The sequence below is a fragment of the Dromiciops gliroides genome, chromosome 4, assembly GCF_019393635.1.
Source record: "Dromiciops gliroides isolate mDroGli1 chromosome 4, mDroGli1.pri, whole genome shotgun sequence".
Taxonomy (NCBI): domain Eukaryota; kingdom Metazoa; phylum Chordata; class Mammalia; order Microbiotheria; family Microbiotheriidae; genus Dromiciops; species Dromiciops gliroides.
Window position 1 is genome coordinate 239,675,070 of NC_057864.1, and position 24,668 is coordinate 239,699,737.

The 24,668-nt window shown below is 41.2% G+C and overlaps 1 protein-coding gene across 1 annotated transcript; it reads right to left on the bottom strand.

Moving 5' to 3' along the window:
- Positions 1 to 1,814: 1,814 nt before the first annotated feature.
- Positions 1,815 to 9,667, bottom strand: TRIM40 (tripartite motif containing 40). Its single transcript, XM_044003360.1, has 6 exons — positions 9,323 to 9,667; positions 6,697 to 6,789; positions 5,463 to 5,678; positions 4,742 to 4,764; positions 2,093 to 2,274; positions 1,815 to 1,957 (listed from the first exon to the last, which is right to left on the bottom strand). The coding sequence occupies exons 1-6, from the start codon at positions 9,665 to 9,667 to the stop codon at positions 1,815 to 1,817; spliced, it is 1,002 nt and encodes a 333-aa protein (XP_043859295.1).
- Positions 9,668 to 24,668: the final 15,001 nt, after the last annotated feature.

The following is a 24,668-nucleotide window of genomic DNA, read 5'->3' on the forward strand; positions in this document are numbered from 1 at the left end:
CATTTATTAGGTGCCTACTATGTACCAGCACTGGGTTAGGTGTTAGGGATACATAGGAAAAAATAATGAAATAGTTCCTGCCCTCAAGAATTTTACATTCTGAGAATCTTTCTAATCTTATCTCATACTATTCTGCATATTTTATGTTCTGGCCATTGAATTCTCTCTGTTCTAACAAGGCCTAGCACAGTCATCATATCTGTCATCATTTACCTTTTTATTTAAAAGTGATTTCTTTCTTCTCAATTTTTCATGGTAGTTTGCCTGGATGTATAATCTCTCCTTCTACCCTCCCCCAATTATAATGGCACTCCTTGAGAGCAGGACCAGTGTCTTTGTATTATTGCTCAGGCCAGTGCCTCCTGCTAAGTATAAGGTTCATACATTTTTGTTGAATTGAAATGAATTAATAAGCATACCTTATATTTGCATAGTAATTTACCATTTACAGAGCTTTATACATATATCTTCTCATTGAATCTTCACAATTCTGTGAGCTAAGGTAAAAATGTCCATTTATTGATAAGAAATAGAGAGTAGGGGCAGCTAGGTGGCCCAGTGGATAGAGCACCGGCCCTGGATTCAGGACTACCTGAGTTCAAATCTGACTTCAGACACTTAACACTTACTAGCTGTGTGACCCTGGGCAAGTCACTTAACCCCAATTGCCTCACTAAAATAAATAAATAAATAAATAAATAAATAAATAAATAAATGAATGAATGAATGAATGAATGAATGAATGAATGAATGAATAAATAAATAAATAAATAAATAAATAAATAAATAAATAAATAAATAAATAAATAAAAAATAGAGAGTAAAACTCCAGAGAAATTTCAAAAAACACGTATAAGGCTTCCCCAATCATTAGTAACAAGGTCCTCTCCACAAAGGCATTCAAGGTACAGTATAGGAGGTATCAGTGGTTTATTTCCTCTACTATAGAAGCTACATGAAATGCAAAGAACTCACAGGCACACATAAATACAAAAACAACAAACAAACAAACAAACCGAACCATAACAAATAACTCATTATGCTCATAATACCATTCCTGGAAGGGAAAGGCCCTTTGTGGGATTGCCGAACAGATATTTCACATTAATCACAAACCTTCACTGTCCTAGCAACTCATACCAATTTTCATGTGGGGTTGTCAAGGTGCAGATTTCTGGTTGGCTCAGACATGGATTCTGATTGTCCTTCAGGTGCAGGATTCATACTAAAAATGATGTTCTTCCCAGAACAATGAGCTGGTAGAGACTCTTTCTGATTATCTGAAGCCCGAATCAAGAGCTTTTAACTCACAAGGTAATCATCAAGGCTGGAAATGTTGGTCTTTGCGGGTTACTAGTCAGTCATGTATTTATGCTGCAAGATGCCAAGGCCAACTCAAGTAGAGAAGAGAAATTCCTTTCTCCCTCCTCGGTGGAAGGGAGAGAAAGTGCTAGAAAAGAGTTTCTTAAGGATGAGTTGGAGCAATTTTTCCTTGAATCTTTCCCAGGTTACAGACAGTGAGAAGGGCTGTTCCTACACACATTTATTTTCCTGGGCCTCCGTCAATCTTCAGGAGAGAGCTCCAGCCACTGGGGACTAATAAGGAATTTACTATGTCATCCCAGAAAGGTGCCAAGTCTGCATGTTGCACTCAATGGGAGGTGTTTCTGTCTAATTAAACAAGGCTATGTGGGCCATAATTTCATTTGGTGGAATCAGGGGGAGAGCCATTAAATCAATCAAGGGTTTCCATGATCATCACCCTTTTTATAACTAAGGCTCCCAACTACAAACTTAGTGATCTTTTCTCTACATTAAATCCCACTAATGTCTGCAGTCAAGACTTCCCCATTTCCAAGCTGGGGGCAGGGGAGGGAGTAATTGGTAGCCACTATCATTTGCTTAGCAGCAGGAGAAGTAGTTAAAATCATCCTGAAGATGTGCGTGATCCTGGTTTCTGTAAGTGGGAATCACAGGGTAAGGAGAAAGGAATCCAAGGAGGAACTTACTGCCGTAGGCCAAGTGGGTCAGGAATCAGGGAGGGAAGTAGGGGCAGGCCCAGGAGCTGGTACCAAGGAAGAATCAGTCCAACCTGGAAGCTGGGCGGAGGGGGTGGGTGAAAGAGAGAGAAGAGAGCCACACAAGTTTGAGGTAGGGGTGTTCAGAGAGGGGCCGGGTACTTGTACCAAGGAGGACTGCTGAAGGAGCTTTTCTACTTTCTTCTCTAACACAGAAGAGTTGGTCTCTGGGCATCGTAGGTTTTCTGGAACATTCCTAGAAAAGGAGAAAATTCTTGTTTTGGGGTTTTTTTTTGGGTGCTGAGTTATATAATTTGCAGATGTCTGTCCCACCTTTGGGGGCAGGTAAGTGGTGGAGTGGATAGAATGCTGAGCCTGGAGTCAGGAAGACCTGAATTCAAAACTAGCCTCAGATACTAACTAGCTGTATGACCCTGGGCAAGTCACTTAATCCTGATTTGCTTCATCTATAAAATGAGCTGGAGAAGGAAATGGCAAAGCATTCCAGTATCTTTGCCAAGAAAACCCCAAATGGGGTCACAAAGAGTGACACCACTAAAATGACTGAACAACAGCAAACCCCATCTTTTCTTTAGTGTGCTGATAAAGAATAAACTGCATGTTCTATGACACTTCACTGTTGAAGCAGAAGCACATGGAAGCAAATTGTGCATGAATGTAGGAGAAGCTTAGAGCCTGAAAATTCAGTTAGGTTAGGGATAAGTGATGATCTTGCCCCCTCAGCTTGGTTTTGTTTTCATACTTTCCCCCTTCCTACTCATTTTTGTGGTATAGAAAAAATTTTAGAATTGAGAAATTGGGGGGGGACCCTAAAGCCCAGATCCCTAAGCAGTTCACCAGAAGAGTCTAGATTTATATGAATAATGACTAGCTTAATTTAACTACAGAAAATTAACCAGGGAGTCATATACACTTTTTAGCTCTAAGGTAGAGAGCATTTTCTTTTTTGTTTGAAAGACTGGATCTCTGTGGGCAGCTAGGTGGTACAGTGGATAAAGCACTGGTCCTGGATTCAGGAGGATCTGAGTTCAAATCCGGACTCAGACACTTGATACTTACTAGCTGTGTGACCTTGGGCAAATCCCTTAACCCTCATTCCACCCCCCCCCAAAAAAAAAAGAAATGAAAGACTGGATCTCTCCATCTCTGCCAGACTAGAAATGAAGGTGGTATTCATGGGCCTGATCCCACTACTGATCAGCATGGGAGATTTGACCTGCTCTGTTTTTGCCCCTCCTTGAGAAACCTGATACCCCCTCCACTTCTCTCAGGGGCTCACCATATTAATACCGAACTGAATGTGGACCCTTGATCAGTATAGCCAATTGCAGCTCAGAACTCCTGAGCTCAAGAGATCTGTCAGTCTCAATTTTCCCAGTAGCTGGGATTAAAAACACATGCAGTTATGTTCAGCTGGAGTTTATATTATGACAGAGATTCAAACCTCAGTGATTAGGAAATGGAGTTTTTAAAAAAGGAATTAAGCTTGAGATCACTAGGGAGTTGAGTAAAGCCTTACTCTATGTTTCAGAGATTTTGGATCCTGGTGTAAGGACAATCCTGGAGAGGAAAGCTTCTTTTAGACAAGTCTCTAAGAAATACAAACCACTGCTTCAGAAAATAATAGCAGGAAAATTTTTTCCCCCTTATTCTGGGAAGATTCCCACCCCCAACCCTCCATCCCTTGTCTAATGACTAGGTAGGTGAGAACTTTTGCATTTCTGAACAAGCTTTCACATCTCCCCATCCCTTGCAAAGTCCAAGGAATTAAAATTAAAGAAGCAATGGCAGAGGTCACTCATCCTCTTAAGGAAGAGATAGACTTTTAGCTAAGGTCTCGAACTGACATTAGAAGCTAGGAGCAAAGAAACTCCACCAACTCATTCATGCCCAATGGAGTTGTCCCTGGCAGCAACCAATGGCAGCCATGGGACTATCAGAGCAACACTAAGCGAGACCAGCAGGAAGCAATGCCCAGTGGAGACTATATATCTGGCAGAAATTATGCATCTGGAAGAAAGTATGTCCTGAATGAAAAATGCGGGGTTGGGGGAGAGAGGATATGTTAGGAGAGGATTACTGACATCACCAGAAGACAACAGTGACATGAGGGGTCCTAATGGGTGAGAGTCATGAGTCACCCCCCCATACTTGCATTTTAGTCAAATATGTTCAGTACATACCCCTCTATGCAAGTTCCTTGTGAATGTCCACTTTTTCCACTAATTGTGTATGTATTTGTGGGAGAATGTGCTGCAGGTTTATGTTGTATTGCTACTTGTTTTACTATGCTATTTCATTAAATGTCATTGCTTTAAACTATTTGTGTTTTTTGACTTTTTTTTAAATACCTTTTTTGTGTGTGTGAGGCAATTGGGGTTAAGTGACTTGCCTAGGGTCACACAGCTAGTAATTGTTAAGTGTCTGAGGCTAGATTTGAACTCAGGTCCTCCTGAATCCAGGACCAGTGCTCTATCCACTGCACCACCTAGCTGCCCCTATGTCCTTTGACTCTTGTGAGGTCTTGGTGATCCACATGCAAATTCTGTTTGAATGGTGTGTCTGTATGTATATTATTATATGCCTGTGGGCGTCTGTCCATATATCTGTATGTTTGTGCATTTTTCTGTATGTGTTTAATGAATGATTATGTATGTGTCCAAAGGAAAAAGGGGGAACATAGAGAAGATGTAGTTCCTTACCTGCTCAATAAATCACTGACACTCTAAGAGAAAAAAGAGAAACACAACAGGAATTCAGTTCCAGACATTATTTCCATTCTACTATACCACACAAGGATTTCCTCTATATCCTTAGGAACATAGGGTATAGTCATTTCTATCCCCACACTATCTGGTTCAGGGATTGCCTCTCCAGACTGAGGGATACAAGACATAGTTAGCCTCCTCACTGGGCTATTAGGAGCAGGGGCAGCTAGATGGCGTAGTGCAGAGAACACTAGGCCTAGAATCAGGAAGAACTGAGCTCAAATTTTACCTCAGATACCAACTAACTGTGTGCCGCTTGGCAAATCATTTAACCTCTGCCTCAGTTTCCTCAACTGTAAAATGTGGATAATGATAAACTACTTCTCAGGGTTGTTGTGAGGATCAGAAGAGACAGTATTTGTAAAGTACTTAGCACAGTGCCTAGCATACAGCAGGTGCTTAATAAATGCCTGTTCTCTTATTTTCTTCTTTCCTTCTTGTCCCATTCTACTCTTACATTACAGATGAGCTGTGTGACCTTGGGCAAGTGACAGATCCACTTCTGGATTCCAGTTTCACTCTATATAACTGGGGAGATTCACATACCTCTTAGAAACAAAAAGGAGACACACGACTACATCTATGCTTATTTATACCTCTATACATAGTAAGTATGCTTTGGAGGTTCCTAATTTGGGAGTGGAGAGCTATTGACCTTTAGAGAGGTGATGTTCAGTTCCTTAGATGCCTCCTCCAATTTAGTGATCTGGCCATTCAGATAGGTTTCTGCCTCAGAAATTTTGTTGTGATGTTCTGTCACCTCTTCTGAGATGCTATCCAGGCTGTCCAGCCACTGCTGAAGGGGAGAGCTAATTTGTTGTTGTTTCTCCAATTCAGTCTTTAGCCTCTGCTTTTCTGAGTTTATCTGTTTCTGCAGAAAAAGAAAATCCTGGAGTTTGAGGCCAGCCAATGAGCTCATCTTTCATCCCTGGAGGAGAAGAGACAAGGTGACTATCAGGACTCTGAACTGGTAACGGAGAAAGCCATGGAAGAGGAAAGAACCTCCCTCAGCCTCAACATCATTCCTCTGGTACAGTTGCATCAGGCACTTGTTGTTCACTGGCAAAAATAATGGGTTTGGGAATCAGGGGAATGTCCTCGTGTTGTCACTTCAGTTCTCAGACTTGCTTCTTTCTCATTGGTATAAAATGGGGACACCAGCCCTGCCAGTCTCACAGTGGTGAGAATTAAATGAGACAATTTGAATAGAATGCTCCAGAAACATCAGACAATGCAACATGTCATTGTGTATGAAGAACCAGCCTCAGAAACAGGTCAGTCATTGTCTCACACATCCTGGCTGTGTAACTCTTGGCAGGTCTGCCCCCACAAACCTTTCCCATCTCTTAAAGATTACTCCCCACCATATCCTCTACAATTCTGTGACACTGGCTTCCTTGCTCGTCCACATACAACACACTCTATCTCCCAGTACTGGGCATTTTCACTGGCTGTTCCCATCATCCTACTCTCCCCTATCATCATTTCCTACCTGGTTGCACTTGCCTCTTAACAAGGTTCCCCCCACCCCCACCCCCACCTCCACCCTGCTGCTTTTTAGCTCCTTTTTTTTTTTTTCATTGCATTTCTGTGTTTCTTTATTAGATTGTGAACCCCTGAGAGCAGAGACTGTCTTTTGCCTTTCTTTGTATTCTGGCTGCACAGCACAGTGCCCAGCACATAGTAGGTGCTTAATAAATGCTTATTGACTGATGGAAGATAGACACATAGAAATCATAAAACATGAATCCAAGCACGAATTTCCTCTACCCCCTCACAATAAAATACACCCTCATGCTCAAACAAATATATTTGTGCTCAGACTCATGTCCTAAGAAGCAAACTCATGTACACAAGAGACGGTTCTTGCTAAGGCCTTAGGGACCTACCAGTAGAGTATGGAGTTTTTCCTTTTCCTCAGGATGGAGCCAAGGTTCCCCTAAGAACTTCCGGTGCTTTCTGACCTTTCGGTGGATCCGTTCCTGAGGAGACAGGCACTTCTTTTGTAATTATTAGGGGAATGGTACATCCACTCAAAAGATGGGGTTCAGTGTCAACTTTCTGAATCCTAACCTCCCTATTTTTAAGTCAAACAGTCACCTCTTTAACATCCAATCAGTCTCCATTCAAGGAGAGGAAAATACTTAACTTTTCATTTGTGGGATTCTCATTGTATATAGAATATTAGATCTGGAAGAGACCCTGAGGGTCATCCAATCTAGCCCTTTCATTTTAAGAAGAGGAAATAGAGTCCCTGGAGGGGAGGGAGAGAGTGATGTGACCAAGGTCACACAGATAATAAATGACAAAGTTGGTGTTTTAACCTAGACTTTCTGATTCAACTACTTTTGCCCCAAACTCAGATCCCTTTATGATCTGGCCCTAATCTATTTTTTCCAGGTTATCTCTCACTGGGATGATAGGACGATATTCTTCCTTCAGCAAATATATCCCCAAATATTCTGACTGAAATGCCCTCTCCTCCAACCTAACCTCTATTGTTGAAATCCTACCCATCCTAAGGCAGTGAGCTCTTAAACTCATGACATGATCACTACAAAAAACATGGAAATAATGCCATAGGAAAATTCCTGGAGCAGCAAAACCCATAGAAGAATGTGCTGAAATCATCTTCTAACCAAGAATGGCTTGGAAGGTTGGAAGGAGGGAACTGCTGTGCTGAGACAGGAGTGGAGCCCAACCCCACAGTCACCCTGACACAATCCAGTCCCAGGAAGGCCTCACCAGAGAAGGAGACCCCCAGAGCCTCCGAATCAGCTGAAGCACCTGTGTCATCTGGAACTAAACTCACAGTCTGGTGAGTGGGCTGAGCCCTGGGCAGGGGGGAGACTACAGGGGTCTATGCTGGTGCTGAGGCAGAACTTGGGTTTTTCACCCCTGCTGGGAACCAGGAGGCAGGCTTGAGTAGCAGTGGCCCAGGTTGGGGAGGGGCATAGGCTCATCAGAGCTGACAACCACAAAGATGGTTGATTAGCGAGTTGGTCTGGGGTCATCTAGGACCAGGAAACAGGCCAGGTGAGTGAAGAACCTGATCCTCCTTAAATCATACCACCTGGCACTTCTGAAGCTTGGGATACTGCAGCCTGGAAACAGTGCCCCACTTTAAGGAGTTAAAAGTCAAGTAAAAGAAAGGCAAGATGAGCAGACAGAGAAAGGTGAGGACCATAGAAAGTTTCTTCAGTGACAAGGAAGACCAAGGGGCACCCTCAGAGGAAGATGTCAACATCAGGGCCCCTATATCTAAAGCTTCCAAGAAAAATATGAATTGGTCTCAGGCCATAGAGGCCCTCAAAAAGGACTTTGAAGATAAAGTTAGAGAGGTAGAGGAAAAAATGGAAAGAGAAATGAGAGTGATGCAGGAAATACATGAGAAAAAAGTCAACAGCTTGAAAAGCCAAATTGGCCAAATGGAAAAAGAGGTACAAAAGCCCTCTGACGAAAATAATTGCCTAAGAATTAGGATTGAACAAATGGAAGCTAGTGACTTTATGAGAAACCAAGACACAATAAAGCAAATGAAATCCTACCCATCCTCCTTGGCTCAAATGCCCTATCTTCTAGGAAGGCTTCCTGATTGCTTCATTCTGAAGCGATCTCTCCCTCTTCTAAATCCTTAAAAGCACTGTATATATCTTTCCTATGTATTTAACAGTTCTATCTTGTGTTATAGTTATTTGTGTGTCTGTCTTAGGACCCAGGAGGGTCCTAAACTCCTTGAGAATAGTGTGGTTTGAGGGAAAGAATACTGGATTGTGAATCAGAGGCCCTTTATGCCAACCCCAGTTCTCTTCCTTATTACTTGTGTGATGTGCTTGGACAAGACATTTAATATTTTCATGTCTCATTTTCTACATCTGAAAATGAGAGACTTGCATTAGTGATCACTTCCAGATCTAAATTTATTGTCCTAGAAACCTAAGCTCCAGTCTTGTCTCTACTTAGTTGTGTGAGGACAGGCGAGTCACATAACCTCCCCAGGGCTAAGTTTCTTCATCTGTAAAGTGGGCACAATAATATTTTTTTGCTACTTCCCTCACAGGTATTTCTAAGTGGAGAAAGCATCTTTCAGATCTTAAGGTGCTTTAGAAATGTGAGTCTTGCCCGTGGTAGGTACTGAGAAAATGTTAATTGAATAAATAAATGAATGACTATCATATATTGGGAACTGAAGGGAACTTCTGAGGCTCTTTGTGAGTGTTGAAACACACTATAGAAATTTGAACTACTATTATCTCATAGCTCTTTCTTTACATATGGGTGAAAACGGACCAGAGCTCAAGGGAAGGAGGGCAAACATTTTCTCCCCTTTTGTGGACAGAGCAACATGAAGGAATTAAATTAGACTCAAGGAAGAATATCCCAATTAAGAGAAGATGAAAGAAGAAACTAGTATCCTAGAAGCAGGAGTGACTTACAGCATATCTCATGCTCTAAAAATGGTACAGGGGAGGGTATTAACCCAGAGAGTCAGATGATCGACTCTTATAGCCTTACCTTATAGTGGGTAATGGCTCTCTCAATGGATATCTCATGGTGGGTTCGGTGTTCAGGAGACGTGCGGCAGTGAGAACACAGAAAGAGTTGTTTTTCTTCACAGAACCAGCCCACCAATTTTTGGTGGTCCTCACAAGAGTAGCCTGCTCCTAGAATTCTTGGAGACCAGGGCTTTCGGCAAACAGAACAGTTCAGGATATCCCCATCTGAGGCCTTTTTGGCTTGTTGGACAAGGCAAACTTGGCAGAAGAAGTGCCCGCAGTCAGTGCTCACTGGCTTCCTCAGATGCTCTTGGCAGATGGGACAGAGTTCTTTCTCAGGACTGCTTGACAGCTGGGGATCCATGACTGCAATTCTATTGTGGTCTCTCTGCCCTTAGTCCACTCTCCTCAAAAATGGATTAGATCCAGCTCCCCAACCTCAATCAATAAGGATAATATTAGAATCCATGTAGAGAAAGCTTTAAAACTTAACATTTGTAGAGAGCTTTCAGGTTTCCAAAATTCATTCCTTATAACAACCCTGTGTGGTAAGAAGTGCTTTACCTGTTTTATTGATGAGGAAATTGAGGTTCTGAGAACCAAAGGTCAAACATGGCTACAGCTCAGACCCAAACCCAGGTCTTTTGATTTCAAGTCTACTGCTCTTTCCCTGACACCACATCATACCGTTCTGTCCTCCATATGAGCCAATAAGAACTCTATGGACAGGAAGAAACAGTGGAAAAGATTATCTAAAAATAGTAGATATTTAAAAAAAAATGTCCGTTTGGCTTTGGAATCCATCCTATGATTAGGGCTCCTTTATTCATCTTCCAAATGGTGTTGGGCTTGTTAGTGTTGAAGATGGGGAAGGGAGAGGCCAGCTTATGGCTGCCACAAAGCTTGGAGGCCAGGCCCCTACAATGTGGACACATTCCTCCTCCCAAGTATAGGTCTGGACCCAGCTGATGACTGCTGGGTAAGGGACCCAGGTCTCTGCTACACCAGATTAAGGTGACCAGACTAAGGAGATATAGTGACATGGCTTCCAGTACCTCCTCTCCCCTCCAATTTCAGTTCCAACTCCAGTGCAGGACTAAGTTCCTACTGCCATCTCTTAGCTTCTAACTGGGATATCGAGGCAACTGGGTGGCACAGTGGATAGAGCACTGGCCCTGGAGTCAGGAGGACCTGAGTTCAAATCTGGCCTTAGACACTTGACACTGACTAGCTGTGTGACCCTGGCTGGGCAAGTCACTTAACCCCAATTGACTCAAACATCCAGGGCTATCTCCAGTCATCCTGATGTATATCTTGCTACTGGACCCAAATGGCTCTGGTGGAGAGAGTGAGGCTGGTGACTTTATCCAAATTCACTGCAAGTCATGACATCACCTCCCAATGACAAACAACAACAACACCACCAACAGGGATTATAGATTCCTTGGCCATACTCCTCCTATTGCTGCCTATCCTGAATCTTGTCTCATTGGACACAATAACAAAATGGCCTCAAGGGATGACACAGTCTTGATCCATCTATTCACTTGCCTCCTTCAATGGACCTCTTCTTATCCAATGATACCCTTCCCAACCTTATTCACCAGTGGTTAGCATATTCCCACACCTCCCCTATACTCTTCTCATATCAGTGATTAGGATCCCTGGCTACGGATGAACAAACCTCTTTCTTCACCACACTTTTTTTTTTTTTTTTTGCTGGGCAATGGGGGTTAAGTGACTTGCCCAGGGTCACACAGCTAGTAAGTGTTGTGTCTGAGGCTGGATTTGAACTCAGGTCCTCCTGAATCCAGGGCTGGTGCTCTATCCACTGCGCCACCTAGCTGCCTGTTCACCACACTTATTTGTTCCCTAATTCCCAACCACCTCAACGCCTATTGCCTGTGCCCCCTACATGTCCCACTCCAGATCTGCCCTCCACTTCCACTGTGTCCTCTGGAATGCTTACTCCATAATTAACAATTTCCCTTCATCTTAAGCCTCTTCCTTTCTCATTTGTTCCATCTTCTGACACATACTAAGAATTCACTTCTTGAAAACATTGGTCCCCTAGCCACCCTCCTGAAAACATCGGTCCCCTAGACACCCTCACTAGTACTGGCTATACTTTCTCTCATACTCCTGGACTCTGGTCATGGTTGGGGAATTGGAATACTCTGGTCTTTCCATTCCTACTTCCAGATTCACCTCTCCTGCTGGTGGCTCCCCCTACCCCCACCCTCACTCTTTCGGCTTCCTATTTCTTCCATTAGACTGTAAGTTCATTGAGGACAGATATTATCCTTCTTTTTCTTATTTGTATTCCCAGTGCTTCGCAGAGGGCCTGGTACATAACAAGTTCTTAATAAATGTTTATATAATTGAATTGAATTATTACCTAATCCAGATCCTTGTGACCCCTATTTACTGACTCTTGGATTATTTCTCCTCTTTCAGTGAATTTGGTAGCTGCCTCACAATCTTTCTTTCTACCTGCTCTCATACTAGGGATCTTTAACATGCCTACTTGTTCTTCAAATACCCTAACTTCCTAGTTTCTACATTTATTAAACTCTGGTGACCAGCTCCTCCACTCAACCTTAGCTACACCAAAGATGGATATATCCTTGATCTTCCTATCACCCACAAATCTGATTCCATGTTCATAAATACCAAAACTCCTTTATCTGATTGTAGTCTTTTATTATTCCATTTCCCCCTCCAATGTTTGCCTAATGCTGTTCTTTCTCCTCACCACAATCTCTATTCTTGTCATCTCTCAGCTCTTTCTTAGGCTCTTACTATACTCTCCTCCCTTTCGAGTCTTAATCCTTGTTGAACCAGTTCAACTTGTCAATATCTTCTTTTTTTGAATCCATTTCCCCCTTGTCCTTCTGAAATCTTGCCAAATCTCACCCCTGGATTAGCTTCACCATCTTCTTCCTTTGCTCCTGCTCATGTACTACTGAACAGAGCTGGAGGGAATAATGAAAAAATGCTGATTGGCTTCTCTACAAATCTGTTATAAAATTTCACCTGTTTCCTCACTGCTGCACTTCTTTTGTTGTTGTTACTCTTCCCTGATAGATTTTCTATCCCTCTCATCGGTGTTTATTCAGTCAAAAAGCATTGCATGAGGGCAGCTAGGTGGCACAGTGGATAGAGTATCAGGCCTGGGGTCAGGAAGTCTCATTTTTGTGAGTTGAGATCTGGCCTCAGACAGTTACTAATTGTGTGACCTTGGACAAGTCACTTAACCCTGCTTACCTCAGTTTTCTCATCTGTGAAATGCACTGGAGAAGGAAATTGTAAACCACTCCAGGATCTTTGCCAAGAAAACCCTAAATGGGGTCATGAAGCTAGACACAGTTGAATTATAGAATGACAGTTGAATTATAGAATGACAGAAGAAACAAAAGTATAGTGTGAAGTACCTACTATGTTCCAGGAACTGTGCTATGCACTTCAAGTCTCCCTTGGTACTCCCTCATCCTCCAGCTAAGGATCTCACATCATATGTTATACTTACATATATATCACTTCCTATAACCATTAGCCCAAACTAAATAACCTCTGGCACTGTAATCTGACCTTCTGATGCAACCTAAGCTATCCTGGACTTTGCCATAGTTACAGCCTTTGATTTCCAGAACTTTCCATCTACCCTGCAACTGAACTTTGTATTATGTGTTCATTCCCCTATATCTCTCCCTTACCCCACCCACTTGGCACATAGTAAGTACTTAAGTGCTTTTTCAGTCATTTAAGATGTTCCCTCAAATAATAATTTGAGACTGAATTTTAAAGCCAATTAGAAATGACTTTATTATTTTTTGGTTTAGATTGTTTATAGATAACCGAAGCTACCATCGGCAAGTGGTGTATTTATTGACTGTTATCCCCCGTAACTTTACTCCCTTGTCAGCCTTTCTCTCTAGTTGATGAATGGGTTTCCAGAGTTAAAAGGAAGGAGAAGAGAGAAGCTATCTTTCTGACAAACTACTTGGCTTGTTTTATGAAAGAGAGAAAAAGATACAGAACCCAATGCAGACAAAGCAAGAGGCAACTCTCCACAGTTTAGAATCACCCTGGCAAAGTCAACTTGTACAATTCCTTGATTACAAAGGACTAATGAGAGATGGGGGAAGGGAGCAATGGAATGATCATCTATTAAGAGCCTACTATGTGTCAAGTACTGTACTAAATATTTTACAAGTATTAGCTAATGTGATAAGGGGGTTCCTTCCTTGACTTCAAAATTTCCCAGTCAATCTCATTCACCCATTTCAGCATCACTCAATTTTTTCTCTTCTAGAAGTACCTATGATTATCCTACCTTGAACTCTCCTGCTACAAATTCAGGTGATTTTCTTTTGCTCCAAGTCTCAGAAAGTTGGTGCCCAGGTGGCAAGGTCTCTTGAAGGAGTGACAGTTGGTTCAAAAGGTTATGGAACAAGAAGAAAGGAAACACCATAAACTAGAGATGACGTCCACTCTTTTTGGGAAACTTTGAGTCACCAAGAAAGTAAAACTTCTTTTGAGGCCTGTTATGATCATGTTTTTTTTTCTCTTAAGGGCAAAGAAATGGACTTTGCCTGGTGAGGGGTGTGGCAGTGTTTGTTTATGGAGAAGAGAAAGCCATCGGGCTCCTTCTCTAAGCAGCCAAATAGGACAGAATCTTTGGATAGAATTATAGAATGACAGAAGAAAATAGAATCATAGACTGTTCTCAGGTGCAGTGAAAAAAGTGCTAGATTTGGAGTCCAAAGACCCTGGTTAGGATCTCAGCTCTTTCACCCTGTATAACCTTGGGTAAATTACTTTCCCTCTCTGGGCCTCTGTATCTTGATTGGACATATCCCTAGACCACTTTTAAGATGGTGTCACTTATGTGGGAAAAACAAGGGACTGAATTCAGAAGAATGAAAAACTGGAGCTTATGGGGAATTCTGTGCTGATCTACCACATGGTTGGAAGCAGCCATTGGCTGCATGGCTGGAACTGTAGGAATCTTTAAACTGCCTGGACTCAGAAATAGCTATGGCTTTGGTGGCTTTCACATCTGAAGATAAAGATGACTCATTCACTCACAACTTATGGTAAGGGATAAGATTTCTTTTCGCCCTGCCTTGACTCCCTGCTCCCCTTCCCCTTATATGACTATATGTGTCTAAGAAAGGGGATTAAGTCTTTGGTCTTTTCCCTCATTCTTTTTTTGGCCTAGGGTCAAAGAATATAGCCCAAAAGGGTGAACCATAGGAATCTTAGAGTCCAGGAATCAAGGCCAGCCCAGCAAAAATGCCATGAGGAGTAATAGTCCAGGAACAGCCAGGTCAGCAAAACCCTGCATTGCCAGCTTTGGACTGGAACTTGGTGGAACTAATGATATGTAGGAACTGTGCTAATCTGTGAGCCTAATTTTCCCACTTCTTCTCTACTCCTCCAGAGACTGGGGAAATATTTCTTCCAAGGTATTGGAAGAAATGTTATGTATGGTTTGTTCTTGCTCTATCATTGAAGTAAGTATCCCTTTGTAAAAATATAATTCAATGTAAAATGATTAAATGGAAGTGGGCTCCTAATCACTGAGCCCCTCAAAAACAGGAGGTACATAGCCAGTGGGAACTTGCGCAAATGGGAAAAAAGAGACATCTTAACCTCTTAAGGGTACCAGAGAATAGGGTGGGAAAGAATCCACAGATCACTTCCAAAAAACAAAAGCGAAGCCTATGCCTTAAATTCCAAGATATGTAGTAGTTAAATTTAACAACCGCAATGACAAACATCAAATTTTGCAAGTGACCAGGAGAAAGATCTTTAAATATAAAGGAAATTCTGATAGCACAAGACTATTCTGCACCCACCAGAAACCAAGGTAACAGATTAACGCATTCTGAAAAGCAAAGGAGCTCAAGATTTAATCCAAAGTGATTGACACTGAAAACCTGAACCTAATCAACAATGAAAAGAGATGAGTGTTCAATAAAAAGAGGCATTTGAAGTTTTCCTTCAAAGAAAACCAGACCCAAATAGATTATTTGTTTTGCAACCTCAGATTGTTATGGAAAAATTCAGTAGAGAAACTCAAATGGCACTCAGGAATAAGGAAGAGTAGTTTATTAACATGCAGGCCCAGAGGAGAGTGTCTCTCAAAGAGTCTGGGTCCCAAATCATGGGTGTGTTACAAATTTATACTCTTTGACAGGGTTTTCTTAGCATAGCTTACATTTGTGGGTTTGTACTTGGCTAAGCAATTTTCTGGGGTTTAGAGCAGGGTCTGCAAACCTACCAGACTTGACTAAGTAGTTTTGGGAACCTTATTTCAGGAATCACGAGAAGTGGTTTCAAGATCTGGAGTAAGACTAAGCAGTTTCACGAAGCAATTGCAAGAATGATTTTTCCACATCATTCCTCCCTTTGATGCCCCTTTAAAACTTCCCTAGGTTCAAAAGGGGCATCATCTGCTTCCAACAGGCAGTAGCCTCTTGTGGCCATGGTAGTGATGTGGGATAGAATTAAGATCAAATTGATTGTGAGTCATTCCAAAAGAACCACAAGACTCAGCGACTCAGCCTCCCAGGCTCTACCACAATACTGTGAGTGATCACAGGGAGAGAACCAGAAAAGTAGAAAGGTATCTCTAGAATAGGGAAAGAAAAGATAGCCACATTTATAGCATGGATAAATTGATTATCAGTCCCACTACAATAATCTCCACCCGCACAGGGGAGGGCCCACCCCAACCAGAAGTTCCTGGGGTCCCAAGCCAACCCCCGAGGTGAGCACCCCCTCCATAGAGGTGTGCTTCTGGGGTCCACACATCACAAGATGAATCTGGGGACAAACCCAGCCCTCTCTGGCATGTCACCTTTTGATTCCCATGCTTAGTTTCAAAATATTTTCATCTATTGTCAGGAAAATTTTTAAGTCCAATGGAAGAGCAAAAACAACAAAGTTTCCAGGCTGAAGCAAATAGGTTTACTGAGAGAGGGTTAGTCCCTCAACAAAGCATTGGACCTGAAAGACCCAGAGTTACAAAATCCATGGGTTTATATACCCTTCCAAAAGTTACACTTATACAACATAGTATTAATCTTGATTAGTTGTGCTTCTAAAATTAAAATATATTCTTAGGAAATATGAGGAACTACCTAAGTGATCATAAATGTCAGCATTATGATGACAAGAGGGTAGGTCATTGTCAGGCCACTGGTGAGCAGCATGAACTCCTTGAGAAAAGTATGTCACTCGTGGTTATTAAAATATAGCATTGCTGACTACTGTATCTTGTGATATTACTTAATGCTTGATAATTGGAAAGTTAGAAGAGAGACTTAACCTTTTGACCTTACATAATTGTAACAAAATAATATCTAAATATAATAAATCACAAAAGTTTTCAGTTAATATATTGATTATTATCTTAATCAAATCACTTTTAACTATGGTAAATCTCTTATAACTAAAGGATGGGGGAAATCTCACTGACATTATCTCTCCTTTGATCCAAAGAAAAATACTAAAATTTGTCCTTTGGATCATTAACAATCTAAAAGATGGATACAATTCAATGCATAGAGGGAAGTCCTCTATGGGCGGTGTAAAATTCCAGAGGGGGCACTCCCCTACTGAGGTGCAAAATTTACAAAAATAATAATGTAAATGGGTACAACTTATGTTAATAAGGAAACATTGATTACAGTTAATCTAAAGTTACAAGAAAATTAATCAAAAATAATTCTAAAGTTCATTCAGCATCTGGGGAATGACAAAGAGAACAACAAGGATAATTAATAGTTCCATAGAATGAAGGACTAAAACACTTTCTACATGGAGGACCATACTAACAGAATCAATCCAGTCAGAAGTATATAAGTCCAAAGATATTTAGAAAAATATACAGAATACCTTGATTCCTGATCTAACAGGACAAGAAGATCTTTAAAAGTAGCAGTATCAGTGAAATTTGTGGCCATTTTCAGGAGGAGAAAGGAGCAGGCTTAATGTGAGAGCAATGAATCCACGAGTCCTTCTGATCAACCTTGATTGCAGTAGGAGTAGTTAGAAGAACTTGAAAAGGTCCTTCCCAAGCTGGTTGAAGTCGACTAGAATGGGTAAAATTCTTAATATACACATAGTCACCAGGTTGAAAATCATGTATAGAAAAATCAATAGGACCAGACTGAGTCACAGCTCCAACTGATTGCAACTCCTTAAGCCTACTCTGTAATTCTCTTATATAGTTAGCTATTGATAAATCCCCTCCCAACATAGAGGTATATACAGGCACAAATGGTCTTGCCTTCAAGGGAGGATGTCCAAACAACATCTCATAAGGAGAAATATGACAATCTCTTCTGGGCCTACTCCTCAAATGAAACAAACCTAGAGGAAGTACATCAGGCCATTTCAAATGGGTTTCTTGGCATAATTTTCCAATTAAGAGCTTGATTTCCTTATTCATATGCTCTACCTGTCCAGAAGATTGAGGATGGTAAGGATTATGAAATTTTGGTTCAATTCCCAAATTTGCATAAACTCTAGAAAGAACTGTGTCAATAAAATGAGAACCTTTATCAGAATCAATTTTAGCAGGAGGGCCATATCTGGGAACGATTTCCCTTACAATTATTTTAGCCACAAAAACTGCATAAGCTTTGGAAGCAGGAAAAGCTTCCACCCACCTTGTTAATTTATCAATAAGTACTAGACAATATTTCAAATGCCCAACCTTTGGTAAATTTATAAAGTCAATTTGTAAAGATTCAAATGGAATATATGCTAGGGGGCGACCACCATATGCAACATTCAACACATCTTAATGTAATATGAGAAGCCACTGATGTAATCCCAGGAGCCACCCATACTTGCCTAATTGAGTCTGTGATTGCCTGTGCACCATAATGACCTCCAGCATGAACTGATAGATAGGTCTGGTGATAACATTTCTTTGGAAGAAAAGGCTTTCCTTCCTCACTTACCCAAATTCCAGATATCTGTTTAGCATTATACCGTTATTTCCAGATGTCCACTTCCTTGTCATCATAGCTAGAGTCTTAGGTAGTTGAATAGCTTCCAGCAAATCTCTGATCAATTCAGAGTGGACAATCTCTTTTCCTGATGAAGTTAAGAAACCTCTTTGCTTCCATAACATATCTGTTGTATGACATATTCCAATAGCATAGCGGGAATCAGAATAGATCTTAGCATTCTTTCCCCTTGCCAAGTGACAGGCTTTTGTCAGAGCAATAAGTTCAGCTGCTTGCGCACTCAAAGTTGGTGAGAGTGAAGCTAACCACAAAACATCCATAGTGAGTAACCACAGCAGCCCCAGTGAATCTCCGTCCTTTCTGCATGAATGAAGAGCCGTCAGTATATAAGACTAACTCAGGATTTTCAAGAGGAACATCTGTGAGATCTTGGTGAAGTTTTTCTGCCATCTCAACCACAGTTTCACAGTCATGTAAGGGTTCCCCTGATAAAGGAAGATCAGGTAACAGGGTGGAAGGATTCAAGGTGTTACATCTTTTGATAGTGATGTTTTCATTCCCTAATAAAGTTACTTCATACCTGGCAAGTCTCTGATTTGAGAAAGCCTGTGTTCGATGATGCAAAAGCAAAGCTTCCACTTCATGAGAGCACTGAACAACCAATGGATTTCCCAAAACTAACTGCAGATTTTTCCACCAGTAAAGCTGCAGCCGCTACAGCCCTCAAACAGGGTGGAGCACCTGCGCCAACTGGGTCTAACTGTGCAGAGAAGTAGGCTACTGGGCGTTGGGAAAATGCAAAAGTTGGGGTCAGTACCCCTGAAGCTACCCCCTTCCTTTCATACACATAGAGGGTAAAGGGCTTTGAATAGTCCAGCAATCCAAGAGCAGGGGCAGTCATGAGTGCTTTTGCAAGCTCCCTCAAAGCTACTAGATGTTGTTCCTCCAATTGCAATGGCTCAGGAACAGAAACTTTTGTAAGAGCAGTGAGGGGTTTCACAAACTCTCCAAAGGAAGGAATCCATGAACGGCAATAACCTGCAGCCCCCAATATAGCATGTACCTGCTTCTTGGTCTTGGGGACTGATAAGTTTTGCAGGGCCTGTATTCTCTTTGGAGAAATGGTTCTTTTTCCTGGTGATAAAATAAACCCCAAATACTCTACTTGCTCCTTACACCACTGTACCTTTGACTTGGAGATCTTATGTCCACGCTGAAAGAGTTTTTGAACCAAATGGCAACTGTCATAGTATCAAGTTTCTTGATTAGGAGAAACTAGAAGTAAATCATCCACATACTGGATCAAAGTGGAACCTTTAAAGATTATAGTTGATAAATCTTTCTGCAGAAACTGAGAGAATATGGTTGGAGAGTTTATAAAACCTTGTGGTAACCTAGTCCATGTGTATTGTTGATTTACCCAGGTAAATGCAAACAGATATTGGGATTCAGGGCTTATAGGAATCGAATGGAAGGCAGCACATAAATCAAATACTGAAAAACAAGTGGCATCACAGGGAATAACAGTCACAATAGTGGCTGGGTTAGGCACAACAGGGTGAAGAGCAACAACATAAGCATTAATTGCTCTAAGATCCTGAAAATCGAGACATAGGCTTACCATCAGGACCAGGCTTTGGCTTCTTCACTGGAAGAATTGGAGTATTTGCTTCTGACCTACATGGAACAACAATTCCTTGCTTAATAAGGGAGTCAATTATGGGAGTAATACCAATAATTGTCTCCTTTGAAAGTGGATATTGTGGTACAGATGGTGGTTTCCCTCCTTTTGTATCAATAGAGATAGGAACTGCTGATTTCAGTAGTCCTACATCAGTGGAAGATTTTGCCCAAACCTTTTCAGGCAAGGTGTCTGGAGTAGAGACATCTTCAGATTGAGACAACATTAAACCAGACAATTCCTCACCATAACATTCACTTAATACATCAATAAACACAGGGGTTAACACATTTTCATCAGGCATATCAACAGTCAATGTATTATCTGGCATACAATGAATAATAACTTGCAATTTACACAATAAATCTCTACCCAAAAGATTAATAGGAGATTGGGGTATCCACAAAAAAGAATGCATCACTGAAATAGAACTCAAGGGGAGACAGAAGAGGAGCTAGTTGGCTATGCCCCTTGACTCACACCACAGGCATCTTTTTAATAATAGTTCCTTTATCTTTGGGAACAAATTTCAACACAGAAATAGAGGCACGAGTATCAATTAAATGAGAACATTTTACACCTTCAACATACAAATCAATTTTAGGTAAGGGAGAGGCATGAATGGTCAAAGCAGGGGCTATGATCTTAGTGGAATCTGCATTATCCACATCCTCTACCTCCCCCTCATACTGTCATGCTGAAGCATTGTTTTCAGGGTTCCAGTTTCCTTTAATAACCTGATTTACTCCTTGTCTTACTTCTTGACTCACTCCCTGATCATTTTCAAATTTCTTCCTTTCTTGATAATTCCTTTTCCTTTCAAAGCAATCTTTGTGCATATGTCCTATCTTTCCACAATAGAAACAACAAATTCTTCTTCTATTCTGTTTTCCTATAGGCACCTGCTGGATGGTGGCAAGAACAGCTTTAGATTTTTGACTAGATTTTTCTCTTTTTTCTTGTCCCTCATCTCTCTTGTCTTTTCCCTCAAATACATATTGAGCAATTGCTTTTAGTTCCCCAATATTCTTTTCATGCCATCCAGGACAGTATTTCAGAAAATACTCAGTAATATTTGGAAGAGACTGATTCACAAAAGCAGCATTTATCATTCTAGCATTCCTAGGATTTATAGGGTCAAGTCTAGCAAATCTTCTAGCATCCTTACATAGCCTATCATAAAACCTCATAGGAGTCTCATCTTTCTCCTGAACTGTCTCTTGGAACTTATTGTAGTTCTCTGGTCTTTCTGAGAAAAGTTCCATTCCTCTAATTAGATTATCTCTAGCATCTCTTAGTTGGTTCATATCTGCTAAAATATTAGGATCCCACCCAGGATCTTGCATGGGCCATGTTCCCCCTCCTCCTGGACCTACCACAACACAATTGGTAATTTCTATAATTCCTCTTTTTTCTCCCTCTGACAACAGGACATCCATCATATCTTGTACATCAGTCCAGGTAGGATTATGCCCATGAAAAATAGATTAAACTGATCTATAACTGCTATGGGGTCATCATCAAAATGAGGAGTAGTTTGCCTCCACATAGCTAAATCAGAAGGTCTGAAAGGGTGATGTTCTCTAATATACAGCAAATTCCCCTGAGCATTTAACTGAGGCTTTTCTATCAAGGGAAAAGCAGAGACTGAGGCATGCTGGGGTATTGGAACATGCTTTTTCTCCTCACTCATCCTATCCTTAACTCCTTCTACAGGGTCAAAATAAGAAGGAGGAACTGATGGTGCACTGACTACAGGATAGAGTGCAGTGTGCTCACTCTCTTTTTGCTTTCTCTCTTCAGAAATCATAGTGGAGAACAATGTCCAATGAACTAGGTATTTTAGCTGATCCCACTTTTCCTGTTTTTCTAAGACTTTTTCTATCTTATCTAAAATATAGAGATTGAGGGGCGGCTAGGTGGCGCAGTGGATAAAGCACTGGCCCTGGATTCAGGAGTTCAAATCCGGCCTCAGACACTTGACACTTACTAGCTGTGTGACCCTGGGCAAGTCACTTAACTGCCATTGCCCCGCCAAAAAAAACTAAAAACCAAAAACCATAGAGATTGAAAGTCCCATATTTTGGCCAAAAATTCTTAAAATGTTTGCTCCGATCATAACAATATTTAATAGCAGTTTCCCTATTAATTTCTTTGGCTGTAATCATTTCTCTGTCCCATTTTTCCAAAAATTTATCTAATGGAGAATCTTTAGGAATTGATATTTTACTCAGCCTAGTTACCATGGTGTACACACAGAGGTAGAAGACTGATCTGGCTTGAATTAGGCAAACATAACCAGATTCTAGTCCTCCTACACTCTGGTGGATTGGCTTGATCTCAGTTATGTGCATGATGGTTAGCCTGGGCTAACCCAGATCCAAAGCCCTCCTAGACACCTTTCTAATGGACCTGATCACTATGGTTGGCCTAGGCCAATCCAGATCTAAGGTCCCCTGAACACTCTTTTTCTATTCTCCTAAACCTAATAATTTTAGCCCCACACATGCACACAAAGGCAGGGAAGACAGACAGACATATACAGACACATGCCAGTCTACTCACATCCCTGGAGGGGACCTTGCAGATTCTGCTTGGCTTAAGGACCCCTGAGTAGTCGTCCAGGAACAAACCAGTCCCTTGGGTGGTATGCAGTAATCACCAGGTAGACTATTGGCTCAGGTATACCATCTTTCGCTTTGTCCTTTTTCCAGTAGAGTCCCTCTCGGGAGATCGGAACCGCGTACTCAAGACTCTGCACTTCCTCTGTGCCTAGGGCATGTCTCACACACACACCTCTCAAACACAGTCTTGTCAAAACACATTCACAAGATTTATTACCTTTCCCACCCAAGCCTACCTTGAGAGGTAATTAATTCTCTCAGACATTAGCTTCTTCCTAACTCTGAATTAAGTGCCGTGCGGTTTCACAGAGAACTTCCTCCTTTCCAGTGCACAGTGTAAAAAGCAGAAGTTCCCTTATAAGTGAAATTGTGGGGACTCAGAGAATGAATTACAGCCTTTTAAAAATTTCTATTAAAATTTTTAAAATTAATTTAGAATCAGAAGGTATTAAATAATAATAATAAAATGAATATCACAATCTGCAGCTTGTGGATACTCACCAGCCTGGAAGGTTGAACCTGTGAGAATCTGTGCCCAGTTTTCTATCCCTCAAGAAAGGACTTAGGGAAAAAGGCCCTTTGCTTGAGCTTAAAGTAAAGTCCCAAGTTGGAGAAGAAGAACCCAAATAACAGAGTTACTTCAGGATCACATTGGGGTCACCAAATTGTCGGGAAAATTTTTAAGTCTAACGGAAGAACACAAACAACAAAGTTTCCAGGCTGAAGCAAATAGGTTTATTAAGAGAGGGTTAGTACCTCAACAAAGCCGGTCATCTATGTGTTGGACCTGAAAGATCCAGAGTCACAAAATCCATGGGTTTATATACCCTTCCAGAAGTTACACTTATTCAACATAGTATTAATCTTGATTTGTTGTGCTTCTAAAATTAAAACATATTCTTAGGAAATATGAGGAACTACCTAAGTGACCATAAATGTCAGCATTATGATGACAATAGGGTAGGTCATTGTCAGGCCACTGGTGAGCAGTGTGAACTCCTTGAGAAAAGTATGTCACTTGTGGTTACTAAAATATAGCACTGCTGACTACCGTATCTTGTGATATTGCTTAATGCTTGACATTGGAAAGTTAGACAGAAGAGATACTTATCTTTTGACCTTATATAATTGTAACAAAATAATATCTAAATATAATAAATCACAAAAGTTTTCAGTTAAAAGTTTTCAGTTTGATTATTATCTTAATCAAAGTACTTATAACTATGGTAAATCTCTTATAACTAAAGGATGGGGAAAATCTCACTCTCATTATCAGTAGAATTTCCATGCCCCGTCTGTGTATCATTGTTATAGTCAAGGTCTCTATGACCTGCCCTTCCATGTTCTTGCCATGAGTGCTGATCAATATGGGCGAGGAGAACCCAGGCCCTGACCTGCACTAATGAAGACTCAAGTCTCAAGCTATCCACTAACTGGGGTCTGAATCCCCTTTAAAGCTCATATCCAGATTAGAGCCTGGGTCCCAGGCCTCTCTGTTAACCCCTTTTTCACCTCCCACATCATCCCCTCCTTTTCATATACCCCAGGAAAAAGGACGAAGATCATTTCTTCTGCAACTGCTTCCTGATGAGTGGTGGTGAAGTAGGGGTCCATGGGAGTCTATGAACTGAGAGAGATCTAGGAGCTAGAGTTACAAATGTAAAGACCATAACACAAATGATTAGCAAGCAGACCAAGGGACAACAGGGACCCTAATACAGAATAAATCTAAGAGTGCCATGAAAAACTAGATGAAGCAAACAGTTGTGAATGAGTTTCAACCATCCAGGTAATCTCTGTATGGCAGCTCAACCTTCAGGAGACTCCACCTCGGTCCAGGACCACATTTGCCAGAGAGTTTGAGCACTCTTCCAATTCTTGTAACCCTAATGCAGTGGAATTAGAAATGTATTCTATTACCAATGTTAAATTTGTAAGCATAACCACATTTTCAAGTTACCCAACAAAAAGAATAGTGAGGGCAGCAATTTTCCAGACGCACCTAAGAAAATTATCTCAGGTTCCTCTTCTAACTCTACTATGAGAAGGGACAGTAGGATTCTTACTCTG

Bases quoted from the DNA above. Each gene is read 5' to 3' on its own strand.
- TRIM40 (XM_044003360.1), bottom strand. From the start codon at position 9,667: ATGGATCCCCAGCTGTCAAGCAGTCCTGAGAAAGAACTCTGTCCCATC. The intron at 6,790-9,322 runs GTAAGGCTATAA...CTGTCTCCTCAG, and splicing joins GAGCCATTACCCACTATAAG to GAACGGATCCACCGAAAGGT. The intron at 4,765-5,462 runs GTCAATAGCTCT...TTTTTCTCTTAG, and splicing joins TGAACATCACCTCTCTAAAG to AGTGTCAGTGATTTATTGAG.